The sequence below is a fragment of the Falco naumanni genome, chromosome 6 (genome assembly GCF_017639655.2).
Source record: "Falco naumanni isolate bFalNau1 chromosome 6, bFalNau1.pat, whole genome shotgun sequence".
Lineage (NCBI taxonomy): Eukaryota > Metazoa > Chordata > Aves > Falconiformes > Falconidae > Falco > Falco naumanni.
The window spans coordinates 26,860,313-26,878,121 of record NC_054059.1 but is presented as its reverse complement, the minus strand read 5'-3'; the positions used below and the strand labels follow the sequence as shown (position 1 = coordinate 26,878,121).

Below are 17,809 nucleotides of genomic sequence, written 5' to 3'. Positions count from 1 at the left end.
CGGGCTGCCTCCCGCCCTGACCGAGTCTTTCAGTCCCGGCTTTTAGCTGTCCAGGGACGAGGAGCTCGAACTTCCACGCCCCAACAATTTTATTTCTTGCCAAGAGCAATTTCTTTTTCAGCTTCAGAGGTGTGCACGTTTCGCTACTTATTCTTTTTTTTTTTTCCTTTGAGGTGCTGACAATCTGATGCACATGTCATGTGCTAATCTTTGTATTTACTTCGTACAGACACAAACCAAAGCCAAATCCTCACCTCCTTTAAAAATCGTGACTACTAAAAATGCAGCTGCTGCCATACTGATCTTCGGAGGCAGCACGCCCCTGCCTACCTCCTTGCAGCCCCGGCTAGATGTGTGCTGGTCAGAGCCAAGCTGGAAGGAAGTTAGCAATTCAGTGGACTGGATCGACTACTGCTGATTTTTATGAGCTATCTAATTTTCACCTTCCTTTCTGCCTCAATATGCTATCAAAGAGATAATTAAGGTTCATTTTGTTTGTTGTGGGTTGGGTTTTTTTGTTTATTTTGGGGTTTTTCTTGTGTTTTTTGCTTTTTTTTTTAAACAAAACTGCCTGCTGAGTATTACTCATCTTCTACTTGGTTCTGTTGCCTCTGAAGAAGTTGCTGTCCTACTCAGCACCAAGCCACTCCCTCTGGCCAAAACAAATATTTTCTTTTAAACCCACAAACCACAAACCAAAGGCTCACCTCAATTTGTCTTGGCTAAATACTCAAAGAAACTTCACATAAGGAAATGACTGCAATGTTGATTTGGCTTAAGCAGGTTTAGCAGAATCATATCCTGATTGGCAGAGAATTACCATTTGCTTTCTCAACAACGACCAGAACATCAAATGTATTGTCTATCAAACGTATCTGCACTAACTGCTGTAGCTAAGAACAGATTCCAAATATCAGATTAATCACCTCATATTACAGGTACATCAAGACAACTTATCTATCCACACACTTCCTAAGATACCATTGGCTAAGCCACACAAAATTCAGTCCATAGCTCAGGCACCCAGGGGTGTGTGTGGAGGGAGCGCGGTGCAATCCTTCTCATTTTATTTCAGTTTAGCTGTTTGACCAGAATTGGGGTTTATTCTCTAGACTTGGGGTTTATGCTCGAATGGAGAGAAATGTATATTTCAAGAAAAGAGCTTCATCTCAAGCTAAGGTAGCTTTTTACTGGCACACAGTTAATTTAGGAAAAGATGACTCAGAAACCCAGATGTCCCTGTATCTCTGAAGTGACTGTAAAGGCAGTAGATTGGACCAAGTCACACATTAGCATTTATATTACATGCATTAAAGTAGTGCAGAGAGCACTTTCATTAGCAGCATTCATGGTGGGTCCAGCAAGACTAGGTCTAGGCTACAAGAGCCATCCCCACGCTCTTTGTAACTGTCAGTTTGAATCTGTGTTTGAAACTACCGATGAGCTCGTGGTGTTACCTTCTGTCCATGAATGAGTCAACTGGAGTCCATAACAAGATATTGAGCATACTCGGGCTAATTCCTTTCCAGTTCTGGATCTGAAGCTAAAGATCCCTTGCAGGATGAGCTCTCCTGTTAGTAATATGGATGGTGGCAACCTAGTCCATCCTCTGTGTTTACTGAGAACGCACTTGGACTGGCACTTAACTGGCTCTGCAAATGTACCCCTTCTAATTCTCAGTGGCTTTCTGCCCAGGAGTGTCCTCTCTGGGAGAGCAAACTGTTCCTCTCCGAGCTACAGCCCTCTTTAACAAAATCTGCTATGAAGATCAGCTACCATTCAGCACAGAATTTTACCCTAAGGTGTTAAAATGAGTAAGGCAAAGGAAGGCACTATGACAGCAGTAGACCTGTAGAGAGCCTTTAAATATCTGAGCTTTACCTGTGTTCTGTGCCAGATAACAGATGCCCTGGAGTGTCCCAGCTTGTTTCGACAAGGTCCTTTGTCGTAATGTATAAGGAGAAAATCATCCTAAAAAATATTAAAATAAAAGGTAGGCAATAAACAGAAGTGTAAACTGTTCTTCAAGTAATAAACCACTATTTCCTGAGAATTTATAACCAGGAACTGTACAGGAAGATAAAAACTTAGTAAAGTGGATATGGCCAGGTCTAACCTTTCCAAAGTGCTTTGTTTACAGCTAAACATCTTCACAAACAGGGCTGTTTAGCAAGTGTTATGTATCTGTAATGAATTCTTCTCCCAAAGGCTCTCAAGCTGCATATTTAAATGCTAGCATGGAGTTCAGCAAGAGGATCCGAGAAAAGGACTATTGCATACATTTTACACATACAGAAAGAACAAAGGAAAACGAATACTTGTACTGCAGACTTCCCACAGTTGGTTCCTTTTACTAGTTGAAAGTAAAAGGGCAACACAGATCTTTGAGAAATTATGTCCCTACCTGTCCTGCCATCCTTTTGCAAACCAGTCAAGACAGCAGGCCTAGTACCAAGGGAACGCTGCTTTTTAACTGAGCACATGAAAAGCCTGTGAGTTAAGGACTGTTATTAAAGCATTCAAATAGGACAACCCCAGGATTTGAATAGTCAGAGTAGCTTTCAGGAACTTCAAACATTTCCTTTGCTATTGTTAACAATGTTATAAAATAAAGCAGATGAAATGGAAACAGATGTTGTATATTCTATATACTCTGATCCTTGGGCATGATAACAGGCTGATTTTAAAAAGACAAACATATGACAGCAGCAGCTTATAGACTGACAAACTCCTGGTGCTAGGAGAACATTGTATTCTTTTTCATATGTCAGATGTATTTCTTGTCCCACAGAACACAATGAACGGTAAAATCTGACTGCTAATCTTCTACATGATGACGCACCAAATCTAGTTTGTTAAACTTCCACTAAGGAAGTCTCAAGACTAAGAACATTGCTGTACTCATCCTGTAACTCCTTCAAGAAGGAGAACTTGAAAAGTCAGTATTAAATGAAGTATTAGTGGGGAAAAAAAAACACAAAGCGAAGCAACGTCCCTTCCCAATCTTACTTGCCACTAAGTAAGATTGCAAACAGAGTATTTTCATGAAATTTTACTTTTTAATGATTACTTACTGACTCACATCAGCAAAATGCTAAAATTGCACAGGTCAGACAAGTGAAAGAGAGCACAAATCCTATCAAATTACCAGGATCAGGTCTGGTGGGTTGTGGACCACCAAGTTGGGCAGAAGCTAGTGAGATACTATTTAATTGATTAATGAGCCTGCTGGATGGCAAAGCAATGAAATTCTAAGTTTCTGAGAACCAGACTCCATGGTATGTACTCACATCAAGAGATTCCAGACAGTACCAGCAAAAGGCATGTTTGCAGTTCTTACACATCATTTGGGCACAGCCTTCATCTCGTTCAATGTAAACTTTACACTTTGGACAGCGTTTGATTGGAGCATCATCTTCTTCCATTTTAAAAACTGAACTGTGGGGGAGAGTGAGGAATAAGTACATGGCCATGTCAGTTTAGAGAAGAACATGTAAGAACCATGCTGAGAAGGTAAGCCTACTGTTTCATTAAAAAAAAAAAAAAAGATAAATTACTAGAGAACTAGGTATTCAGCTGGGTTTTATTATTCAGATATTTTGGCTATTCTCTATTTTTCAAACATATCTCTAGAAAAAATGTTTAATGACGGTTTAATGTTGAGTGCCTACGTGAGAGTCAGGACATTTTCTTTACCACATATTTTACCAACTGTTTTTGTTAACTATAGACACTAACAGATACACAGCTTTCTCCTGGAATATATCAGAGGAACAGCAGCTAGTTAACACCTAAACGCTTTGTACATCTAAGTCATTTGCCTTTCTCCTCCCTCCTTCTTTCTCAGAAAAGAAGAGGAAGCAATCCCTTGATGGCACAACAAGCCCAGACCACATTCCTTTGGACCAGGATGCCAGGGAAAGATTGCTTGTCTCTGCCCTCCTTGACGATCCTCCCTAGAAATTTCCCTCCAAATCAGGAACTGTGAGGTTTTGGGGGCATGCCATTCTCTCGGAGTTGATCTCTTCATCTCCAACACTGTCCTAGCAAGACCACTGTTCATGAGTTAGGGTCAGCACTGCCTTTTTTTGTCTTGCATGACTGTGCAAAACCACAGGACATCCCCTTGTATAGCGAGCACAACACAGAGGAATGTGGAAACACTGGAAGAACATTTATTTCCCTTGAGTAGCTCTCTACCACATGGAGGTTTTATGCACACTAACTTAAATGTACCTTAACAAATGACACTTCCTGCAGCCACTGCCAGTGGGAGACACATGAACAACCGATGGGGAATCAACAGTTTGCTGGAAAACAGGACTGACCCTTGACTGACTGACTGATTTGCCCAACGGCAGGATAAAAGGACACACACACATTAGTCACACTAGGGGCAACTGTATTACAGAAAAATGCTTTGAATCCATAAACTGTATATGAAACTCCAAACGCATGGTAGCACAAACTGCTACTGGCATATTATTCTCCAAAATAATGAAAAAAACAAACCTCAACAAAGTAAAAAAATGAAGCAAGAACTAAAAGCATCCAAAACATGAAGGAAAACAGATAAAATTTTTACCTTGTGAAGTTTAGTAAGCTCAGTTCTGGTCAAGCACACACAAAAAGCATGTGCAAAAGTTACTATATTTAATCAGGAACTCATCATGACAGCATCCTAGCTAGTCATCTGTTACAGCAAAGCTTGAAAGAAGACAACGTATGAATAGCTAAGTCCAAGGCTGGCCAGGTCTTTAATGATACCTCAAACTGCTATGCAATCTTTGAAAAAGCCCAAACATTAAGTGGAACATATGCACAATGGCCTTTCTTATTCACTGGCTGCAGTATGCCACTGGAAACAGCTTGAAACAGAACTTAAGATCATTGGCCAAATGTGCAGCAGTTAGGATGGTCAAGAGAGTATCCTAAAAATCACTGTCTGGCATGATGTTACCAGCCCTCACGCCATCCACAATAGCAGCAGCAACAAGATCTTCCTGAAGGGAAGCTCATGAGCTGCCTGTATATCGTGTTTTTCCCGCTGGGGCAAAAGGGCCAGTGACAGAGGCTCCAGCAGCTCCTTTGTGCTTTACCAGCAATAGTGGCAATGAGCAATACTGCCAAGAGCTATCCAGTTTTGGAATACAGCATTACAAGAACAGGAATGACTAAGTGAAGGAAGCAGCTTTAAAAGAGAGTATCAGGAGAATGCTACTTTACTATTCATACTCTGGTTTGTTCAAAGATTGTTTTGTTTCTAAATATTTGATCTTTTGCAATACTTTACCTTGTTTCTCCTGGAAGAAAAGAGATTGGCATGTTCTCTTGACAGCCTTGACCTGGATGCCAATTAGATTTGCAAGCAGAGCAGAACTCAATGTCGCAGGCTTTGCACTGGACCAGCTGGGGGTCCTGTGGGCTTGATTCCTGGAGCTGGCAAACTGCCTGGCAAGTAGAGGATGGACACCAAGTCCGACACGGATCCAAAAGCACTTCTACAAAGGGACATAAAAGAACAAAATTCAAAGGCAGTTACAAGACTGGCCTTCCATAACAATGTACTCAAGCTGAGGTTGACTGGCAGGGCATCTGAAGACACGCATTTTTAAAAGAAGCCTTTTAATTTATGCTGCCCATTCAGACATAAATCTGGCCTGCTTTGCAAGCGGGCACCAAGCTAAAGTGAGTTTCCTGAGTTTGAATTAACTGCCCATTTTCATTCACTGAAGTAAACTTGTTCTGAGAATGAGGCGGTGTATTTTTCTTCACTTGTACTTGAAGATAAATAGAGCACATACTATGCAGGTATAACCCGTCAGAAAGTGTTTTTACAGTGCCTTGCCCAGTAGGACTCTTACTTCACGGTGGCCTCTGCCCTAATGTAACCACATAATTAACAATAGCATAAGACTGTTAGAAAGTTTCATCCCTTTCTGGGAGGCTGTTTGCTGGTAAGTTATTTCATGTTTCAAAGCCCATTGAAGCCAGTAAAAACCTGCCAATGACTTCAGTGGTTTCTTGGACAGGTCCTGCCCTCAGTAAAACACTACTCCAAATTCTCTATGGCCACACAGTTCCACACCCCCATAGGCACCCGGTCAGCTTATATCCTCATAAAAATTAACAAGGTTCATGCTATCATTACACACAGAACTGCCTGGTAATTCTGCACCAGAGGCCATCACAGAAGATAATGGTGGCTCCATAAAAGGGGTCAGTCTACCTCCCCAGCCCCTAAAGTACTGGTAGTCAACTCAAACAGCAAAGCTCTAAACAGAAGTAGCTCCCTCCCTTAGTTATGGAGCAATATAATACATAGTAATTTTCTTTCCTTAGTTTATTCCCAGAACGTTGCAGTTCTGCAAATCACTCAGGCAAGAACAGAAACAATGCTTTTTGGGTTGTTGTTTTTTTGACAACTGAACAATTAATGCACAATGCTACTGCATGAACATGTGCAGAGCCCGATTCTGATTTATGGGGTCGCTCAGGAGCGATACCATTCCCACAGCCTTGCAGTGCGTAGTGTTAACATGTGTTACCTCTTTCAAACTGCAGCTTCTTATACCTTTGCATGATTTCTGATGCAACCATGCACTCAATCTGTTGAAGGAAGGAAAAGAAAAAGACAAATTTCCGATTAGAACAGCAATAATCAAAAGCATTTTCGACAAAATATTCGACCTTTGGAAAATTATTAAAAACGTATGCTGGCAACTATGGCAGCTGTAACATATAGAGCAAGACACATCTAAACATCCTGGGAACTAAAAAACCCCACCCCTATTTGCAGTAAAAGTGTACCTCATTTTCTTGCAGATGACCTCGCTTTGGGCAGGCAGCATCAGGGCAGCTGATTGCTGTTTCTAGACCTTCTTTGATCAAAAGTTCTACATACTGTTTTAGGCACTGTAAGAGAGCCAAAGACTGAGTTAACCAACCCATCAAGAATAAATCACTCAGTATTTTAACAGCTTTCCTCTGAAAATCTGAATAACTCAAACTTCCTTGAAAAAACTGATACTACTGTTTTTTCATGACCTTTTTACATCCATTGACCATGCTTACAGCTTTTGCCATGGTTATACCTGTAAATAGAAACCAGCAAGTTCATTTCACCATCAAGTAACTCTTCCTCAAATTAAAACACGCAGCAAATTAAAAAACAGCAATAATGGGGAGAAGCACAAATCAAACAGGGAGCTAGGATGGGGAAAAAAAATAATAAAACACCACCAAGATAAAATTAGATTAACGACACTCCAAAAATCTTTATGTGACTGGAAACCACAACACAGCTTAGTAAGCAGTAACTACCCATAGACAGACATCTGTCAAGCACACCAGTCAGCAAAAGGGAGTGGTGTATCTTGCCTTCTATTTCTAGAAAATAACTATCTGAACTTCACGGTTAAAGATGTATCTTTTCCATAGGAAGGAAAAATGTGAGAATTAGGACTCACGGAAGAACCACAGTTTCCATAGCGACCAAACAATAAATATTTGTAACACTAATACTTTCCTCCCCTAGCAACCACAGCATTTTACCCAAATTATAACTGAAAACATAGCATCTAAAACAGTAGCACACAGCACGACCATCAACACAACAGAGAAGAAAGGTGGTTATTTTAGACTAAGGGCAAATTGAGACCAAACCTTGTTAACCTTGAAGAGCAACCACCTCTCTCAACCTCCACACCTCCACATCAAGGTGAGAGCTACTACATCGGTGTCTGGCTGGGGAGGCAAGGGTAGTGATGCAGAGCGCACGATATCCTCCTCTCTGCAGATACCATGCAACTTCTACCAGCCTGACACTACACAGAGAACAAACGAGGGTCTGCTTTCCAGCAGATGGGTCACCCTGTGGTGTTCTCACCCTGCTTGTGAGCGCAGCTGGCAGTGGCAAACTGGAGACAATTACAGAAAGCAGGTACCTCTCTGTTACCGGGTATGCGAATAAAGAGCGAGGCTAGACTGACGGTAGCATGAAATGAAGATACAAAACAAGCCCAGCGTACGGCTGGGTGGGAGGCAAGAAGGATTACACGCTGCAGCAAGCTGGCAAAACAAGGACTTCAATTACCATTTCCAGACAGAACTTGCAAAAGGTACACAGCCGCCGACTCAGCACCAGCCTGGGGAGGCAAAGGGCTGCACTGACCCTGCCAAGTCCAGCACGCCTAACTGCAGGTCTGAGCACAAAGCTGCCGCTTCCCTCCAGCCATGCCATTGAACAGGCCCATCAACAAGCACACTTCCAGCCTAACCTTTTGCATCTGGCTTGTAGCTGGACCTTGTAGGTCGAGACTTTGACACTACTCATCTCGCCTCTTCTCTTTCTGCTCTGCCTCTCGATATGTCTGTTCAGCTCCTTTCAGAGACCCTACTGCCTATATTAACGTTCTAGTCTAGATTTTACCTCTTGCAGCTTGATTGCAGCAAAACCTTCTCTTCCTGCCCACACAATTTCTGCTGCTCTGGTACACAGCTTTTCTGGTGGCAACATGCCACCACCTTGACAGCACAACAAATCATTTTGCCACAGTCCCCTTTCCTGTGTCTCCTACTCAACAGAGACAGCAGGTCTATTTTTTCTGAAAGAAAAATGGAGACTGGATAATTGATATCTTTAAAAGTTTTACACGCGTAAAAAATCCACATGATAGATTATAGTCTATGTCCCTTTTTCATCAGTAGGGATTTAATGAAGACAACCGTTCACTTAGTAGATATTTGGCTTGCAGAAGCTTTCCAAGCCTTCACTTTGAGCTCGGCAGGGTGGGTGGTGGAGCAGTTCAAAAGAGCCACCAGCAGCAAACACAGCAGGCTGAGCCCTGCAAGAACCAGATCCTAGGTTGTGTGCCTTGGCAAGCTGTGATTTCAGCTGTAGTGAGGTATTAGTGTTGCTGTAATGATACTGTTGGCTCTTCCCTTTCCCCTCCATTTGCAGATGCCAAGTGTGGATTAAAATGAAAATGCATACATTTTTAATGTCAGCACTTAGCACTTACAGAAAGTACTTTTCAAGCTGAATGAGCTCTGCCGTCATTAATCATTAATGTGGTTAATTCTCCTCCTCAACCTGTTTGGGACCATTGCCAAAGGCTATTCGATTTGCTTCCCTTGCCTCACATTTATAGCCTTGACAGAAAGGCTATGAAGATATTTTCTGTCTTTTCTACTCTTTTCTGTCTAAGGAATGACACAGTTCACCCCTGCCACGAGCAGTGTCCAAGGCCTTCCCCTTCCCCTGATGCGGCACTAGAGCCTACTTCCTCAAAGCCAGCACAGCCAAAGTGTACTTCTTATGCTACACCTTCTGGGAACACAGATGCTGTCTCGAGGCTGTGATACACCACTGTAAATTAGCCAGAGGATAAAACACCCTGTCCATTCAAGATTTCCTCACTTCAGAGGTTTCTTGGGTGGAGAAAGAGTAAGCCAAAGAGCTGCAAGTGAATTTGAAGCACAGGGTACCGGTGGCTTCTCTTGAGAGCAGACACAAGATGCGCCACTTGTGTCAGAAAATTTTAAACTGGTTATAGTACTAGAAATGCACCAGCACACAAGCAAAACACCACAGCAGGATCAGGTACTCAGTTATATACTATGAAAAGTTACAAAACAACTCCTAAAAGGTGACAAATACATTGTTGATCATTTTCTGTGCCACTTGTAATTGATCTCATGCTGGAAGAAAATATCTTCATAGTCTTTCCATTAAGGTTATAAAGTATTGTATAGGATAAAGTAAAAATGTGAGAGTGTAAGTCACCCCGAAGAACTTTCAAAATTAACTGTATTACATAATTTCTCTCAGAGAAAACAGGAGCTGAAATTAGGTACCTAAGAGCTAAGCTTGGAATAAGGTCATGAGATATCCTTCTTGTCGCATATTCACCCTTATAAAACCAATATGCTGAGAGGCATCTTTAGTCTTCCTTTCATGGATGTGTGTCAATGGAAAGTTATAAGCATAAGGCATTTGACAAAAAAACAAAACAAAACAAAAAAAAACCCCAAAAACCAACAACCAAACTCTACTGAATTAAGTAAGTCATAAGAAGAAACGTTTGCTTTCTATTCAGTTTTCTACTTCACTTCCTTACTCTGACAATCTTCACCTGGAATACTGAAGAAGCTGCCTAGCCAGCAAGAAGGGAGGACCAAGTGTGTAAATTTTTAGTCATTAGTTCAGCTACAGTAAAAAAACATGTGTGGGCTCTTACTCCTTTCCCAATTCAGAACTAAAACATGTCAGTTTGTAACAATTGTTAGGGAAGTTACTTTGGTTTAAGTTGCAATTGCAACAACTGAACAGGTAATTGTAGTAGCTTAGATTTCTGTCCAGCATGCACGCTCTCAGCAACACCAAATGAGTGGGGAGGAAACAAACTGTTAGATGTTGGCACTTCAGGACGCTACTGAGGCTGCTTGGGTTCCTTAACTATACAGATCGATACCTTAACACTCATTTTACAACTTCAAATAATTATAAATTAAAAGGACATTGTAATATGCTACCATATATGACTGTTAGACAGGGAATCCCATGAAAACTGCCATATAACTTTTGTAATTTCCTGTAGACAAAGGAAAGCAAAGCACTGTGCAACATATGTGCTACATATAAACTATATACAGACTACATATATATAAAACATATAAATTATATTTCAATCTTTATATAAGGCTATGTAAACTGCATGTCAAGATGAATCGCGTGCCCCGATTGCTGCTAAGATCAGTGAGAAGAGACCAGTTAGCTCCCCTAAGCATTACACCTGTATTTTCCCTGTGTATGCACACTCCTTGTGCATCCCTGCTGCACATCACTGCTGTCCTTTCGGGTGTCTGGATGACTTTTTCTTTCACCTGGTTACCCAGGAATCCTACTGCCATTTGCTGTCCCCATGACAAAAAGCAGGAGCACATCCACTTTGAGGAGTTTTGGCCCAGATCCACTCTCATAGGGATCAACTGAGAGCCCAACCCAACAGTGGTTTTACTCTCAGCTGCCTATATAAATGAGAAACACTTTGTTTGGTGGGTTTTTTTTGCCTCAGCCTGAGAGATAGATGGTTAATAAAGGAATGACTTCCTTTCTGAAGCTGCCAAGCATCACCTAACATTTAGAGTTCCGCCATATGTGCTGTACTTCCACTTTTGTACATCAAGAACCGTGCCACACAGAAAGGTATATTCAGTGACCACTGATGTGCTGCTGCTTTAGAGCTGCACATCATTTTGTCTGATGTTATAAAGATCAAAATACCCTGTGACAATCAAAACTGTTATTTTTTGCCTGATTTCCAAACCATAAAAATTTTACTCTGCTGCATTCAACAAACCTGCACAGGCCACAGCAAAATCTTGATATAAAGAATTAACACGTCTGGCTTTTAATTTTCTTTTAGGAGAATTCAGGCAACGCTTATGCCTATAAGAATGCTTGTACTTATTCCTCCTGACACCCAAAACCAAATAAAATCCTTCACAATTCCTAAGGAGGAATCTGACTTTCATTGCTTCCATGTGGGGCAACATTTATCTACCATCTCCTTTGACAGAGAACATGTGTTCACTTGGTGGCTAAGGTAATTTTTCAATATAAGATGCATATAATTAAAACCACTTAAAGATATTTTTGGTTAACATCTTAATTTTTTAAAATAGAAGAGCAAACATTTTTGAAAAGTTACAACAAATTTACTTTTAAGAACATGTTATTGCTGCTATTGCAGGAGACAAGGAATGTCACGTTTTATTTGAGAGTTAGGCAGGCAAAAAGATTATCTTGTATTCTTCTCTTAACAGCTACTAGGTGGATTTTGTCAACATGCAGACTTCTGACTACGCTAATGCTGCAGATGCAATTGCAAGTCTTATGAAAAAATTTTGTAAGTCAGTCAATGGATTTGGAAAGGCCAAAAAAGCATGACAGGACTGCAGAGCCAAGTATATCATCACCATATCATTTATTTCTGAAAACTTTAAATGTATTTTCATGCTGGCACTAGGCCACAGCCATCCCAAAACAAAATGTGCACTGTACGCACAATCATCATGTGCTGGTATTGGTAGAACATTTAAAAAAAAAACCCAAACACCTACTGAAAAAATTAAAAGGGAAAAAAGGAGCATTTAACAAGTTCTAAAAAAGAAAGGGAATTAATTGTTTACAATGCATTTATTAAAGGTAGACAATTGCACTTACTATTGTGCAGAAATATTAACCAGGTGAATAAGCCTTCCCCTTGGGCAGACAACCACTAAGAGTTCTGCACCTCATTTCAGGAACACAAGGAAGGGCTGGCATGCTTTTTCAACAAGGGAGGAATTTTTTTAATTTTTATGTGTTATTTTGTTATTTATTAACAAAAAAAAAAATCTTTTTCTAGAGCTAGTGGGCCTAAGTTTCAACGCAAAGAGGAGAAATTGAAAGTAATACTGGGAAGAAAGTTCAAACTGAACAAGAAATTAAGATGATCATTAACATGTAGCCTAAATTGCTGGTCTCTCACATTCTGTATCATCTGCAAACCAGGATTACATGAACTTCTAAAAATATACATACATACACACACATATAACAATTTGCATTTGACCACATGAAGAGTCAGGAAACACTGGTTGTTACTTTATGATCCATATGACAAATGACATCAGGCTAGATGAATGTAAAGATCCCTTTTGGCCTTAAATTCTGGGAAAGAACATGAGGAATACTGAGTGAGAAGCACTTATTTAGCAGCGTTTCGTAGCTACAAATCTACAGTTTGGTCTATGGGTAGGTTTTGTGCTAAAAGGATACTAAGCCAAAGCTCAAAATCCATGTGATAAGGCTACACAGATGAACAGAACTACTGCAACAACTACTTTTAACATTATTTCATAATATTTTTATGTTCTGCACACCACGTATTTTTCTTTACGTTACTTAAAAATGAAGACTGAGAAAGGGATACCTTTTCTTGCCATAAGACAGTGTAACACCAAGGTTACTCCACTGCTCCATGCTAATTACACCAAGTTAATTCTTCAGTCAGTATAGTGAATAGGTATTTATACTCGTAGGAACATTGTCCGTAAGTCTTTTGGGTAATGTGATTTAATGGTCATTTTTAGCTTCAGATTAGAACAGTACATAGTGATGCACTGTGCAGGACTCACGTGGGGAAGGGTAAGAGAGTGTGCATGAGAGTGAGTGAATGGCTCAGGTACACGTCCGTGCCCACGTCTGAGGTGGAGACTTAATACTCTTGGAGTAATCACTCCCCTCCCTTTTGTCCAAACAGCAAATTCACTCTGGACTAGGGAGCTTTTCCCTGAAGAAAACATTAGTTGCTAGAGAAACTTTCCATTCAGACAAAACTGAACAATCCAAAGAAGAAAGACTCCCTTAAAATAAGCAGCCTACAGCTGGTGTTCTCTGAAGAGGAGGGAAGAATGGCAGAGTAAGGTTTGAGCCCAAGTCTTCCCTACTCCTGAAAAGCACAGATTCCTGTAGCCACATATAATTGTCATACGCTACCTTTTTTAAGTGTTTTGTGGATACTTCTAAAAGCAACAGGAATGCTCATTTGGCCATAACACAAATTATAGAATCACAGAATGGTTTGGGTTGGAAGGGACCTTTAAAGATCATCTAGTTCCAACCCCCTGCCATGGGCAGGGACACCTTCCACCAGACCAGGTTGCTCAGAGCCCCATCCAGCCTGGCCTGGGACACTTCCAGGGATGGGGCATCCACAGCTCCTCCGGGCAACCTGTGCCAGCATCTCACCACCCTCACAGTGAAGAATTTCTTCCTTATACCTAATCTAAATCTACCCTCTTTCAGCTTAAGGCCATTTCCCCTTGTCCTATCACTGCATACCCTTGTAAAAAGTTCCTCTCCAGCTTTCCTGTAGGCCCCCTTTAGGTACTGGAAGGCTGCTACAAGGTGTCCCCCATGCCTTTGAGTGCAAGCATCCAGCCAATTCTTTATCCATCAAGTGCCACATCTGTCAAGTGCATGTTTCTTCAGTTTAGAGATCATCACTGTCACGCAGGACAATGCCAAATGCTTTGCACAAGTGCAGGTACATGACGTCAGTTGCTCTTCCCTTACCCACCAGTGCCATAAACCTGTTGTAGAAGGCCACCAAACTTGTCAAGTTCGATTTGCCCTCAGTGAAGCCTTGCTGGCTGTCACCTCCTTATTTTCCATGTGCCTCAGCACAGTTTCCAGGAGGATCTGCTCCATGACCTTGCTGGGCACAGAGATGAGACTGACTGGCCTGTAGCTCTCTGGGTCTTCCTTTTTTCCCTTTTTAAAAATGGGGTTATGTTTCCTCTTTTCCAGTCAATGGGAACTTCACTGGACTGCCACGACTTCTCAGATAGGATAGATAGTGGTTTAGCCACTTCATCCACCAGTTCCCTCAAGATCCGCTGATACATCTTATCAGATTCCATGGACTTGTGAGCTTTCAGGTTCCTTAGGGACCTGATCTCATACAGTGGAAGGTTCTTAATTCTCTCAGTGCCTGCCTTTGCCTTCCACAACTTGGGCGGTGGCTGGGACACTCGTCAGTGAAGACCAAGGTGAAAGAATCATTCAGTACCTCAGCCTTCTCTGTATCCTGGGTAACCAGGGCTCCAGTTTTCTTCAAGAGAGGGCCCACATTTCCCCTAATCTTTATCACCAACAAACCTATAGAAGGTTTTTCTTGTTGCCCTTGATGTCCCTGGCCAGATTTAATTCTATCAGGGCTTTAGCTTTCATTACCTGATCCCTGACTGCTCAGAAAATTTCTCTGTATTCCTCCTAGGCTACCTGTCCTTGCTTCCACTCTCTGCAGGCTTCCTTTCTGTGTTTGAACTTGTCCAGGATCTCCTTCAGATTCCTGAAAAGGCTGAAGTCTGCTCTCCTGAAGTCCAGGGTAGCAAACTTGCTGTGTGCCCTCCTTGCTGTGCTAAGGGTCTTGAACTCCACCATTTCATGGTCTCTGCAGCCAAGGCTGCCCTTGAGCTTCACATTCCCCACAAGCCCCACCTTGCTGGTGAGAACAAGGTCGACACAGCACTTCTCATTGGCTCCTCTGTCGCTTAGAGAAGGAAAGCTATCATCAACACATTGCAGGAACCTCCGGTATTGCTTATGCTCTGCTGTGTTGTCCCTCCAAGGTGATTCAAGTCCCCCGTGATGACTAGAGCTCGTGAATATGAGGCTGCTCCCATTCACCTATAAAGGGTCTCATCTGCTCAGTCTTCCTGGTTGGGTGGCCTGTAGCAGACCCCCACTATAGTGTCACCTGGCCCTGCCCTCCCTTTAATCCTGACCTATAAGCTCTCATCAGCTCCTCACCCAGCCCCAGGTGAAGCTCCATGCACTCCAGCTGGTCCCTGACATAGAGGGCGACAACTCTTTCCTCCTCTCCCATCTGTCCTTCCTGAAGAGCCTGTATCCTTCCATTGCAACAATCCAGTCATAAACAGCCTTCCCACTTTTAATCTCAGTGTTTCACAGAACAAGAAAACTACTTTCTGCCAAATTTCTGTGGTACGCTTAAAGCATGCAAGAAAACATGTGAGAGAAAATAAAAAAAAGGTACATTATTCCTCAGAGAGCTTTTAAGCTTCTTTCAAACTTCCCACATGGCCTCTTTGTGTAAAGCAGTAGTTATTATCCTGCCTCAAATCTATTCTTATTTAATCACAGGTTCAACTTTGAAATACTCCTGCACTGCTGCTCCAGCGTGCACAATTCTTTACGGCAGATCTACAATCTCGCTTTTTAGGTACCACGCTGATTTTACTTGGTTGACAAGTGACTTACTGGGAAACATCTATGCATGCTTAATCAGAGAGATGTTTGAGGCATACAAATGACCGTGGGAGTGATATTTTTTTCCCTTTATTAGATATGCTGTTAGCTACACTGACCAAATCTAAGAACACAAACTATATTCAACCTCATAAACCACCTAGATCTGAGACAAATACATATTGCACAGATGTTTAATGTTTGTGATATTACTTTGAACTTTAATAGATCATTTCCACTTCTATAAACATCTTCTCAGAGACAATCTACTTTCAAAGAAATCTTCACTATCAAAATTCAAATTTTTATTATCCCCGCAGCTGATTCATCATCCTTAAAAGTAAATCACAGAAGGAAACAGTCACTTATCTTGACATGCAGCACTTCAAATCTACAAATGTGAAAGCAGTAACAAAGAATAGTCTTCTTACATGTTTGCTCTTTATATCCTTTGTTTTTTTGCAGAGACAAAAATCATGCTACACATACAAAGACAAGCACTTGCAAGGCTCTCTAGAGCTCTGCAACAGGGAAATACCTAGTGCACAAATTTGGCCTCCTATGCCATGAACAAAAAGGTACACACCAAGAAAGGGAGCTCAGCGAGGACCAGAGATGGACAGCATCACAGGTGATTAACTTTTATCCCAAAGTGGCAAGTAATTTGAAAAAGTTCTGTTTGACAGGCTTCCTGCCTCTACTTGCCCAACACTTGGCCTCTTTTTAAAGAATTTTTTGTTGTTGTTAAAAATTGCCAAAGGCAAGTGCCTTTCCCCACACCCACACTGTCAGTTTTTAAAGGCTGCACCAGGTATTCTGCAGCCCTGCTACAGCCTGTATTGTCAGCCTAAATCCAGTCACATCATCTTGCCTGTGTATGATAGCCAAACATCTTGGCTGGGGAAGATTAATGTAACCCACGTGCTTCCATGTCTCAGGGCAAACCACATAAGCGTTCCTCAGTGAGCTGTAAAAATTGGTCTTGTCCAAACGCCCTTGTGCTCCCATCAGCTGGTGAAACCTCAGGATGGGAACAGCCAGCAGACTGAGAGGAGCAGGGACTCACCCACTGCAAATGCCACTGTGGTTAGTTAGTGCAAACACGGCTGTTGATTTATCCTGTGAACAGCAGCACAGATTTTGCTGCTTTGGCTCTGCCTCTGTTCAAATAGTTTCCAATGTTACACCCAAATATCACAGCAGTCCCTGGTATACACTTAACTGATGCAAACAATGACCTAGACAAGATACTTTAGGGATGAGGTACAGCGCCCCTCTGCTTGAGGGCAGCCACCAAACCCTCTGCGTTGGGGTAACTGTGCCTTTGAGCACAGGGAAGTGTCAGCATCAGGCCATCAGTCAACAAATCACAGAATGGTCAGGGTCAGAAGGCACCTCTGGAGATCATCTAGTCCAACCCGCTGCTAAAGCAGGTTGCACAGGATCACATCCAAACGAGTTCTGAATATCTCCAGAGAAGGAGACCCCACAGCCTCTCTGGGCAGCCTGTGCCAGGGCTCTGGCACCCTCCCAGTACAGAAGTTCTTCCTCACATTCAGGTGGAACTGCCTGTGTTGCAGTTTGTGCCCGTTGCCCCTTGTCCTGTCGCTGGGCACCACTGACAAGAGCCCGGCCCCATCCTCTTGGCACTCGCCCTTCAGACATCTGCAGGCATTGGTAAGGTCCCCTCTCAGTCTTCTCCAAGCTAAACAGGCCCAGATTGCTCAGGCTTCCCTCCTAAGTTGCTTAATCACCTTTGCATCCCTCCATTAGACCCTCTCCAGTAGCTCCCAGTCTCTCTTGAACTGGGCAGCCCAGAACTGGACACCCCAGAACTGGACACAGCACCCCAGACACAACCTCACTGGGGCAGAGGGGCAGGATCGCCTCCCTCCACCTGCTGGCCATGCTCCTCCTGATGCACCCCAGGGTCCCACTGGCCTTGGCCACCAGGGCACACTGCTGGCCCATGGGCACCTTGCTGCC

General features: G+C 42.3%; 1 protein-coding gene across 4 annotated transcripts in view; it reads right to left on the bottom strand.

Moving 5' to 3' along the window:
- Window positions 1-17,809, bottom strand: part of RNF144A (ring finger protein 144A) — a 67,591-nt gene that overhangs the window by 5,978 nt on the left and 43,804 nt on the right. For all 4 annotated transcript variants that reach the window (XM_040598254.1, XM_040598255.1, XM_040598256.1 and 1 more), the window contains 5 exons: window positions 6,811-6,915; window positions 6,549-6,609; window positions 5,294-5,501; window positions 3,291-3,438; window positions 1,882-1,971 (listed from right to left, as the gene is read on the bottom strand). In XM_040598254.1, coding sequence (XP_040454188.1) covers window positions 1,882-1,971; window positions 3,291-3,438; window positions 5,294-5,501; window positions 6,549-6,609; window positions 6,811-6,915 — 612 coding nt within the window. The remainder of the gene's footprint in view (window positions 1-1,881; window positions 1,972-3,290; window positions 3,439-5,293; window positions 5,502-6,548; window positions 6,610-6,810; window positions 6,916-17,809) is intronic.